This window comes from Folsomia candida, unplaced genomic scaffold, assembly GCF_002217175.1.
Source record: "Folsomia candida strain VU population unplaced genomic scaffold, ASM221717v1 Fcan01_Sc014, whole genome shotgun sequence".
Taxonomy (NCBI): Eukaryota; Metazoa; Arthropoda; class Collembola; order Entomobryomorpha; family Isotomidae; genus Folsomia; species Folsomia candida.
The window spans coordinates 410205-422469 of NW_019091206.1; the positions used below are offsets into that span (position 1 = coordinate 410205).

At 35.8% G+C, this 12265-nt stretch overlaps 1 protein-coding gene across 1 annotated transcript; it reads right to left on the reverse strand.

The window, feature by feature from the left end:
• Positions 1 to 6680: 6680 nt before the first annotated feature.
• Positions 6681 to 9475, reverse strand: LOC110856041 (UPF0764 protein C16orf89 homolog). The gene is made up of 7 exons (XM_022104483.2): positions 9331 to 9475; positions 8855 to 9004; positions 8599 to 8761; positions 7961 to 8086; positions 7627 to 7898; positions 7420 to 7564; positions 6681 to 7339 (listed from the first exon to the last, which is right to left on the reverse strand). Exons 1-7 carry the CDS (start codon positions 9391 to 9393, stop codon positions 7065 to 7067), a joined length of 1194 nt encoding a protein of 397 aa, XP_021960175.1. The 5' UTR covers positions 9394 to 9475; the 3' UTR covers positions 6681 to 7064.
• Positions 9476 to 12265: the final 2790 nt, after the last annotated feature.

The following is a 12265-nucleotide window of genomic DNA, read 5'->3' on the forward strand; positions in this document are numbered from 1 at the left end:
TAATTATGTACAATTCGACATATTTTATGCATATTCCACCCGGCATAAAATTGTGTGCATAAAATCCAGCCAATTTTGTGCATAAATCTGGCTAAAATTTTCACCTGGGAGCTACACCATTGAAATAGTTTTATTCATTAGTAATAGCAAAGCATTGTGTTTGAAATGCGAGCCATATTTTAATTTAAAAATCACTAATCTAGGTATGTAAGCTAAACGACCAGCGGCCAGCTATTATGAATCTGTGTGTTGAGTATTTCCCACTTATGATGGGTTTATTGTTGACTTTCATGGGTTAAAATTTCGGAATTAATGAAGACAGTGACTTTGTATATTGATCGAGTCGATTTTAGCTGGAAACGTGGTGTCAGTGACCGAGTCGATTTAAACTGGAGGCGTGGCATCCTACATAGAGGAAGCCTTTTTGGCATGAATCGAGGCGACAAAGATTTTAATGGGAGGTAGAGAGTCAGCCTTTTGTGGGGACAAAAGGGTCATCGATAAGCAAATCAATTTTAGCGAAAATCGAGGCGATGGATAATTCTCTATCGTTAAATTAACGATATAATTAATTATTAATTTAATTAATTAATGTAATTAACTCCTAATTCTCCATCACCTCGCTCTGCAGGGGAACAATTAGATTTTGGAATTTTTTTAATTACTGACCATCCATCACTATTTCAAGAACTTAGATTAACTTAAAGATTAGAAAGACAGATTAGCTGAAATAGAATGACATGTCCATTTCAACAGTATGTATGTAAGTATGTGTTTTTTTGTTAATCCTAACTTGATTAATATCTCTAATGGAATTCAACACCTGCTGGATTAATGTGTCTCAAATTAAATTGTGAAAAACAAGTGTGTGTATACATATTACTGTTATATACGAAAATATTTCTTGATCTCAGTTCAATCAATGTCACGCCGAAGCGCTGTGGCTTTGAGTGTATCACTGTCTGGTTCAACAATTTATTGCCGTGAGTTCGGAAATGATTGTATACATATTGAGGAAAATGATTAGTGTGTAAGTAAGTACAAGTGCAGTGTACAGTACCATATATCACAACAAGATCAAAGTACGTAGAATCAAGATAGAAGAGACAGACCAATTCTATCCAACAGAGGATGGAACCTGGAACATAGAGGAACATAGAGAGGAACATAGATTTGGCTAAGTGGCCAAAAGAAGATAACTGCAGAAGAAACTTATTCTGTCCAAATTTAGAAAATGAACATAACTAGGTTAGGGTAGGTTAGTTTCAGTGACACTTAGGGCCGAATTACTAATGAACACTTGGTTTTGAGTGAGGGGTCGCCCTCACTTGAGTGACCTCTTAGTGTGAGGGTACACTCACACTGATTTTCATATTAATAATGAAAACTCGGGGTTCACTCAGCTGAGTGAAGTAAAAGCTCACCCTCAACAGGGAAAATTTTGTTGAGCTTGATTTAAATATTAATTAATTAATTTAATTTTCGTCGTAAATTTGGATTTTCTGTTGAAAATAATTTAAATACACATTAACGTAATGAGTTCTGACGACGAGTCATTGTCACAAGTTGAAAATGTGTCACTTAAAGGGGGGAAAAGCGGTCTCGGTCTTTGACCGAGTTGGATAAGTCGCTCCTACTGGAACTCGTTTCATCAAAGCGTAATGTTCTTGAGTGCAAAAAATCGAACCCCGAGTCGATTGTAAAGAAGCAGAAAGTCTGGATATAAGTGGAAACAGAATTCAACTCGTCAGGCAATGTCGTGAAGAGGTCGTGTCAACAATTGAAACGTGCATGGAAGAATTGTAAAACTCGGGCCAAGAACGAGGTACATATAACTTTATAACATAATTGTCCCATAATTATAATTATTATAATTTCACTCTTATAGAAAGCTCAAGCCGTGCGGAGCTACAAAAGAACCGGAGGGGGCGCACCCGCAAATGAATTAAGCAAACAAGCTGAACTCCTGTGTTCCATCATCCCGTCGCAGATGAGCCCTTTACCCAATGAATTTGATTGTTTATGTAAGTATAATAGTCAGCTAAATTATTACCATAATATGAATTATATTTAACTAATGAGTTGCACTAAAATAAATTTCAGACGGCGAGGAACAGAAGAAGGAAACCAGTGCTTCTGAACTCCCTTAAATCTTGCGATCTTCCGAAGACGTGACAGGTATTAATTATGGTATGTACATGAATAATATTAAATTAACAGTTTGCTATTTATTTTAAATCAACGAGAATGATTTACTTTTCATCTATAGAGAAGAAGAGAGCTCGTATGGTCGACAAGAGATCGTTTGTGATTCAAATGGAGGAGGAGGAACACGAATTAGACATGAAAATTTTGCAAAAAAATTGAATTATCAACAATTGAAAATTCAGAAAATTAAGCGTGGAATGGAGGTTTTTGAAAACGAATCTCAACAAAAACTGAAACTGATCGAGCTCCAGATAGCCCGGTGCAACAAGTAGTAATCTACCAAAATAATGAAGTTGGATTACTTGATACATATTAACCGTTTTATATTCTATTTCTGCTGCTTGTAATGTTTTGTTCTCGCTTTTATGAAAAATGTGTAAGTATGATTTCGTTGGTAACGTTGCGCTTGGCATTGGCTCATGTTCCTCTCTTAATTCAGGCGGATCCACATTGTCATGGTCAAATAAATCCAAACGCTTTCTATAATAATAACCCTGCTGTGCTTAAGCTTACTCATGTCTATTATTTATATATAAGGGAGGAATGATGGCACCTCGTCGTATCGGGGAACAAAGATCATCTATGATAAGCTGGATACAAACAACACTCATTTTTGCCAAGTGATATCTCCGCTTGAACGCCTCTTAATCATACTCCTTAAAAGGATTCAGGCGGTCGCGAAGACGTGCTCGGAAAACGTGGCGTAGGCGTTGTCGGCGCCGTATCCGACCATCAAAACGGTCGAGACGTTCAGACATTGTTAAAAAAAAAATTTTTCTTGTGGCAAAACACGAATTTCTGCTTAAAACACTGTTTTATTTTCGCTAAGTGACCCCCTGACCTCCCTTAAAAATTCTGAGTATTTACTTACACTCAGGATGAGTAAACGCGGTAAGTTGTCATTAGTAATATCAAACTGAGTGAGGGTTCCCTTTCTAGAAAAGTTGAGTGCTTGCTTACACTCAACGTTGAGCTTTCATTATTAATTCAAAAATGGCTAAGTTAAGGGTTCACTCATACTCAAATCCCTTCAAGTGTTCATTAATAATACGGTCCTTAATTATAGTTTAGGTTAGATATAAATGATCAAGAGAGTGTATAAATAATTAGAATATTTAAACAAAATACGAAAGTGTGGCTAAATAGAGAGAACAATTATTATCCGTTATCTGGACCTTCGAAGGTCCGGTTATATACGTATGTATCACATGATTTTTAATTTCGCTTACATGTCTAAAAGGTAATTTTGGAGAACATTTTATAAGCGGAAGGACAGGTTAAACTTTGGGCTTGCAAACTTTGCAAATTATTTTTTTGCAAACTCCTAGAAAATATTGCGAAATTGTTTTGTGTCGAGTTTTATTTCAAGGACATAAATATCTGAGAAGACCATGTAGAAGGTCTTTCCCCTTATTTCACTAAAAGATCTATATTAAAATGTTATCATATCCAACAAATCTTGATTGCGCTACATATCAATTTAGTTTTAATAATCATATTTACCTTCACCAATTCATCAATTTATAGACGTACATTTTTATACTTTATTTTCGAAATGAATATTTCATGACAGCCCAATTTAGTAAAAAGTTAGAAGAAATTTAATCAGAGTCTGACAAGGAACAATTGAGGTTCAATTTGACATCACAATTTCTACTTTAAATTGATTCAGAGTTGTCTACTTATGATTATTTAATATAAAACAATTTAATGTTGTAAATTTTTTAGTCTTAACTCTCCAATACTAATACTATGTGGACATTATACTGACAGGAAGGACCGATCATAGTCGAACTTGCTGTGCAAATTTGAAGAAAATTAATATAGTAAAAGAATCTTTGTATCCTCAGTTTTTTCTTTTAATTTCTGAGTCTGGCTTTTTTTCTCACTCGCAATCGTTTTTCTGGAAACTTTCTGCAGGAAGATTCAATTGTCCAATGGCCTCACTTCCACATTTATGGAAATCTCTTCAAAATTTAGCAGCTTCATTCCACTACTGCTGGACATGTCCTCTTACATGGAACAAAAGCAGCGGGAAATTTGTCTCAACTAACAAGGGATGACCCTCGACTGTAACCCTAGTTCAGGGTACCCACTATGTTTTTTAGAATCTACTTGGACCCCATATAAAGGATCCATTCAAATTTCCGTGTAAAACTCATATTTGGCGAATTGCCGTGGCGCCAAATTCGCCAAATTCGCATGATTTTACTTTTAAAACCGCCATAACTTTTGAAATCCTGAATGGATTTTAAAATTTTTTTGTTAAAAATGATCACAAAGAGTTATATTTTAATACAAAAATAATAATCCATTTTTGCAAATTTTTTGCAAATTTTCGAAATTTCGCTGGACGAGGGGTCGCTCAGAAAAAGTTTCAAAATAACTCAAAAATTGAAATTTTCTGTATTATATTTATTTCTTGAAATTTCCATTTTTCTGATCATTTTAAGCCAAAAATTTTGAAAATTGCGCGGAAACTTCAAAAGTTATTGAAGTTTGAAAATGGTCAAAAATCTTGATTTTTATGTTTGGCGCCACGACAATTCGCCAAATATGAGTTTTACACGGAAATGTGAATGGATCCTTCATATGGGGTCCAAGTAGATTCTAAAAAACATAGTGGGTACCCTGAACTAGGGTTACAGTCGAGGGTCATCCCTTGTAAGTCTCCAGATTCTTTAATTTCATGGATTATAATCATCTACGTTATAACCCCTCTAATGTTTGCCTCCTCTTTCGCAATAATTCTACTCAATATTTATGAAAAAACGGTACCCCCACTCACAACCTTATTGCTGTGTAGCATCTTCACGACAACAACCTTCTTGCTCGTAACGGTGGAATCCCTTATTTATTTAAATGTCGAGCAGATCAAGACCACAATCAACTATTTTGTACAGGCTGCATGGCGGGAACATACAACGTGTACGTTTTGCAACAAAGGGTTTACATTGTGGTCAATAAATCATGAGTACAGTATGATTGAAATTTAAAATCAGGCCAAACATTGGAGGGGGGAAAGTTATGAAAATGCAAAAAGAGCAAAATTGCACCGTAGGGGTTTCTACTTTTACCTTTACACCATGTACACAGTATACGTTGTCAAAAAAATCAAAACTGTAAGCCCACAAATACAAAAGTTGCAGCTACTTTTGTCAAGGCGCGAGGATGATTTTGGGTGTACTCACAATTTATTGGCCACCATGTACATGATCAAAAAACGTATTAAAAATGCTGGTTTTCTAACTAAAATAATTATATCATTTTGTTCAGCCTCCACGATCAAAAGGATAGATCCCCTTGAACTCTTCGTAGACATGAACGTCATCCTTTTTTCCATATATCCATACCTGTCATTTACCCTTCTACTCTATTTTCATTTCGACCCGGGCTACCTCTTTGCCAAATATGTTCTCCACCTAGAAACACATACCTTGCTGGGGAACCTTCTTACCCTTCCTATACGAATCATACAATTCCTGCCTGTCATCCAGTACTTCCGTCTTCTCGCATTTTTGCTTTGCTCACTCACCTTGTCAGCCCTACTTGTGCTCGATGGGGTTCGGAAATTAGACTTGTGGGCAATTTTAATCAGGATTTCGAAACATAGTGCTAGCAAACAAGTGTTAAAATATTTTGAACTGGTAATAATTCTGCAGCTGCTTAATGACATTTTATCCAGAGGTGCAGCCATCTTAATGGGAGTCGCACTACTTTTGTGCGTTCTCTTTAATTACGTGTCCATCAAATTGTACAGTTTTATCCCGATGCCACTTTACCTCTGTTTTCCATCCGTGGCTGCCCTCATCCTGTTGCTAATCAACTGCTTGCTTCCATTAGGGATCAACGTTAATGAGAAGACGGTGAAACTGAAGGAGAAATGGGAGCGACATTTAGCGAGGTGTCGAGACCGAGGATACCAGCGAAGGATACTTATCGCAATTAAACCCCTATGTGTTATCTGTGGTGTCGCGGGATTTAACGTTTTGAAACTTGTGAAAGGGATAAGAGTCTGGTTTTATTCGCAGATATTTAATTATACTATTTCAGCCTTGCTATCCAAATGCAAGGCTTGTGATAAATTTATTTAAGAGCCCTACATTGTGTAAGCACTTCAGTACATAGTATATTACTTAATGCATTGGCAATGTCTCCGGTGTGTCCGCTAGGGTGGCATCGATTCATTGACCTTTGGAGTAATTTTTAACCATATAAAATACCGGACCTAGGATGTACTCTCCAGGCCTGACTCAGAAAAGCTATGTCACTGGTAAGCATGCCACGCGAATTGCATTCAGCATTTTAGCTCGAAGGCGCCGGCGGCTTAGGGCGCCAGAATTTTTCTTGCCCGGGTAAACATATTGCCTAGATCGGGGCCTGAGTATTATTATTATATTTTCGCAATAAAGAAAAAAAAACCATTCCGCTTTCCGGTTGTGCTTTCAATTCTCGACATTTGTTTTTGCATTTCGTTTCATCAAATAAATTCCGTATTTATTATTTATTTATTAAAATTTAACCTAAAAATTTAAACTTAGGTCACAAACTAAGGAGAAATGTAGATATGTTGCCACTATCTTACTTATTGAAATTTTATTATTTATCAAGATAGAAATATGCATCTATTAAGAGTGTTAAGTACATAATTATGAAAAATTGTCATACAACTTCATTATAAATACACTACATAAAAAAACTTCAATATCGTAACACATTCATACATTTTACATAAGTATTTAAAAGATTTTAGCTTAAGAAAAGCAAAAACAATTTAATTCGTCATCATGAATAAAAAACATATGTTTAAGTAACATGTTTTTTCTTAAAATCGGCATCTGTCCGACATAATTACTTTAGCAATTATCCAGTATGCAACCCAACCTCATGGCCAACGCAGACAGAGAAGTCGAGGTCAAGTGGGAATAACAAATTTCTTCTGATTTGACACCAATCTCCCTTTCCTGCTCTGTCTCTTCTCTCAAAATGCGGACTTCCGTGGTACGGTAGTCCGCATTCAGTTCGGGATTTAAGAAACACCCATACTCACTTTTGCTCTGCCATGAAAGAATTTCTTGGATCCAATCCTTCCTAAGAAAATTCGGATATCCGGCCTGCCCGCAGATGAAAACTGTTCCGGAGAAAAAACTTAAACAGCTCCTAATACATATTATTATCCGTCAAATAAATAGTTTTATACGCATCGCATACCATACTCAGCGAACAGATCTTTTCCCCAGGCTGGAAATGCGTTCTGTGCCAAGAGTTCCGCCTCCAGTAACATTTTTCCGCACTGTGATTCTAAAGAAGAGTCCACATTTCCAAAAAGTTCGGGACGCTTGGTATCACAGTTGGTCTACGGAGGGTAAAAATACATTACTTTAAACTATTTAAATCTTATCCGTCATATTTACCCACCTTTCTCGCGAACAATAAATATAACGCTTGATGAGTCAGCATGTACTGTGATTGGGGTTGATCTTTCAAATAGGTCCGCTCGCAGGTGTAAGGCACGTCACAATTGTTCAAAAGTGCCGCGATGCATTGCGTGTTTAAGGTTATCCACACGGTTTCCGGATCCTGTCCAACATTTGGAAAATCCGATCTCCGCTTGACGAGAATGTCGGGATTTTTCCAGTCAGAAAAGTCACGTGCGAAGAGATTCTCATGTTTGGTAATGATTTTGGCGGCTAAGAAATTTAAAATCACCACCGTATTTGTTTCAGGTTTCTTATTAACTGAATATATGTACCTTGCTTGGTCAGTTTATCGTTAATGGCGATAATTGCTTGCGTATTAATTTGCTCGATTAGGGGTTTCACCCTAGCGGGTAGGGTGGAGTTGGATTGGCCACGTTTTTTTGCGTACGCATGCTCACCTAAATAAATCAAACGAAGCGAATTTTTACCCAGCAATTAAGGGAATTCTTGATCATTATGATTTAATTTGGTTAAGGTCGGTATATGTAAAATGGAGCGTTTTTTTACGAAAAAGGCGTTCCGTTATGTCGTTTGTATACTTTAACGTTATGGTCGGTGCAATAAAATTTGACCCTTTTCTAGAATATAGAAATTTTTCTTGGACGACTTTTTAACACTAAATGCATTGCAAATTCAAATTCGAGTTTTTTTTATAAATTTTATGATGCATTTCCAAAATTTGAAAAGTTTTTGAAATATTTTATCATGGGGCATATTAAGAAGGAATAAATCAATGTGCAGGTTTAACTTCCAGCAAAAATAGGGTCTAATTATAAAATACCGACCATAGTAGGACAGGGAAAACGCATGCCAGAAATGAAAATATAGAGTAAACCTTTGTCGCGAAGTGCTCTTTTGATAATCCGTGCAACTGATTTTGACAAAAAAAAACATATAAATATTTACGTACCCTCCAACACTTGAAGACCAACGTGCGCATCGAAACTGAAAATATTTCCGACATGACGTTCCACATATTTGACAGTTCTTTCCATGGCATCCTTTAAAATTTGGATTTCAGCCTCAGATCCAATGCATTGCTCCCGCATGTCGTAGTGATCCCCGGATTGAGACTAACGTAAAAAAACAGAGAATTAAATTCAGTAATTTCTTAGCTGAACTCAAACGAAAATTAGGTCTCATCATTTTCAAAAGGCTTTACTCACCAAATCATTTGGAGAATCCTGACGACTTGGTAGTGGCCAATTATTTAACTTATAACTTATGGATGGACCGTCCTTAAGCATTCCAGTAATTCGGGAGGATGTATTATATTCCACGTCGTGTATTATGATAATAAGTATTGCCTCTGCTTCCTGTAATTTAAAATAATGGCGGATTTAATGTTTCCGTAATTATTATGCAAGAACTACCCAAGTAGCAACGCTAAAATTCACATATATTGACCTGACGTTTGAGTAGATACGACTTGGCCAAATTTTGAACGTTATATTAATGTTATTTCCACAAAGATTTCACATTTAGGTGGAATTCACATGAAATTTACGTTAACTCCACGTTGGTGTGAAATTTTCGTGGAAATCATAGTAATATGACGTCCAAAATTTGGACACCTCATTCAGCGCAATGTGAATATATTGGGAATTTTAGTGCTTGCTACTTGGGTAGTAACCTCCCTTACCGTGACGCTAACTTGCGTTGCTATCATACCAATTATGACAAGAAGAAGGGTTGGAAGTTTCATTTTTTTAATGGATTATTATTTTACTATGTACTCAACGAGGACAGTTGTGAAATCGAAATGAGTTGTAATTTTGGGTTACATCCTTTTTTATATACCCACCCAGGATTTTTTTAGTTTACCAAGATTACCTTTTTCGTCATTAAAGGGGTGAACAATGGTATTAGAGAATATGTACTTATTGTCATTAAACTGTGCACAGCATGTTTCAGAAAAAAAAAGTTTATTTATTTATGTGACTTGATATTTGTGGACCAAATATAGAAATGGGAGTATGATATCACTTATTTACTAAACAATGCAAATAAAATGTAAATCAGGGGAAAAAAGTTGTTCCAAAAACTTATCATTATGTGTAGCCAGTAGTCAAATAAGTAAATCGGGTTCATTTGTATGTAATCGAGATAAAAATTTGTCCTGAAAGACCTGCTTCCAGTTGGATGTACATACAATCTGATCGAGGTTAAACAAACCAATGGTTTCTGTCAGTACGTATTGAGTTTTAAAGGACTTAATTACGAACTTAAGTATATAGTGGTCATGTTGAAACTCGTCAGGTTGTCCTCATGGTAACTAGGGTGTAACTAGGTTTTTAAACAGATTAATAAATAGTAAAAACAATGCAAATAGTAACGCCATTGTGTAAGCTATGCTAAATCTAAACTAATGCTGCCTCATTACTTTACTGGAATTAATAAATGATCTCCGACACCAATTTATAATTTGTTTAACTCGCCACCTAGCGAGTTACATACAGGGTTACGATTGGTAAAAACCAAATTTACCAGGGCGGTGGGAAAAATGCCCTTTTCCCATTTTTACCATCGACCCAAAATAGGTGGGAAATGGGATAAATGGGGAAAACGCTGTTTTTTGTGGTGATTCGAAACAACTTCTTTAAAACTTAATATTTTCAAAATCCAAATTCTTAGTCGTGTTCTCCATTAAATTCTGAGAAAAAAAGTGGGTAATACGGTTGAATTCGGATAATTTTGAAAATTCACATGTATTCTTAAGAGAAAATCAGCAAAACATTCAAAACTGTTCAAAAGTGGCCGAGTCTTATATCGAAATTTTCGAAATTTCATAGAGATTACGAATACGCAGGACATCCCATGGCAGGTGGGAAAAAATAGTTTTGGACGGGAAAAACGAAACCCTGGTTACATATAACAAAATAAGTCTAGCTATTGAATACGTAATTTGTAGAACGGCCGCGATTTAAGACGTAGTTTTAGAAATATTTAAGTAAAACTTTATTTTTTTGCTTTGCCAAACCCTTCCAATTTGCACAATATTCGTGAATTGACAAACAATTCGGGAATCCATCACTGTCACTAGATAAATAAATAACTGGGTTGGTTTCAATCTCAAAATAAATTTGGGACATATGTAATATATCCCGTTGTTTGATATTTGCTCCGCCTGATCCACTTAGGAAGGTGTGGGTGGTGCACTGCTCACAAAATTCGCAACGTGATCAACATGTCTAAGGAGGAAAGTCCACGAACATGTACCTTTCAGAACTTAATGATTTTTGCAGGGTTGGTACACCGTGTCCCAAATGTATCTGCGCTCGACAGGATATCCTTCTTGTGATAATATTTGCATCCTCACTCGTGTGTTCACTAGATTGCATAACGTTTGAGGCCATTGGGTCAAGAAATGTTTAAGAATAAAAATGAACACAAAAGATGTAAGGGAAAAAGTGGATGAAAACCGCGCGCACGAGTGATGCGCAGAAACTTTTGGGACACAGTGTACATTTGGGCGAGTGCAGGATAACCCTAGAACGTTTTGATGCCATGGCCCCATTTGAAATAATTTAAAAACTTATAAGGAATAAATAATAAGGCGGCGCAACCACAAACGTATGTTCTTATGGTCAGTTTGCTAAACTGTTATATAAATTATTTTTGTATGCATTTATTATTCCGAACGTCTCCTTTCTATTTCTAAATATTCATTATGCTAATGATTGGAATAAAGAATGAATAATTTTGAAAACTATGCCAATATAGAACAATCAGTAATACAATGATTAATCCACATGTATTGGGGCCTGGGTGTTAAAGTCGTCATTTATTTACCATACTTGTCGAAGAACTGTGTGCCTACCGTAACCTAGATTTTGAAATTACTCCAGATGCTTTTACTGCATCCTCCTATGTCGAAAAAGGTCGCGGCACGGGCCTCCAGTATTTAGCGTTTACTTGGGCTACAACAAACTAAATCTTTCTTTCTCATACACATACTTCCACGCGACATGAAAGTAAATAGGAAAAAAATATAAAAATGTATAAGAAAATCATTCTTTAAAGTCGTCTCATCGCCATCGCCTCAACACGAACAGAGGAGGATTTGCTAATGGCCAAGTTGGTGAAGAGGATATCATCTTAAACCCTGACTTAAAAAACAACCCGACCCCCCTGAATGCACGGATGGACTACATCTGTCTATTTGTTTCTTGAATAATAATTAAATACTTACTTTCCAATGCATAATATGGAAACAATTGCAAAAAATTAAGACATATATACAACCAAAATATTTTTATAAGGCTAACTTCTAAGATCGCTTTTGTAAAAAATATTTTAATAAAAAATACAATACGATATTATTTTCTCATTGGAAACTAATGGCTGCGGAATGATATCGTATGTACATTTATTACAAATGTCCATGCCTGCATGTAAATTTATATTCATAGTAAAACTGACTATTGCGAAAACAATGTATTAAGTATTAATTAATTTCGAACTATTCATACCGTATGGCTATTTTTCGTAGCCTTTAATGCTGTCAAACTTTACAGTATTTTGTGGTCTGCTTAAAGTTTAAACTATAAACTGTCTCATCCGAGTTAATGAAAGTG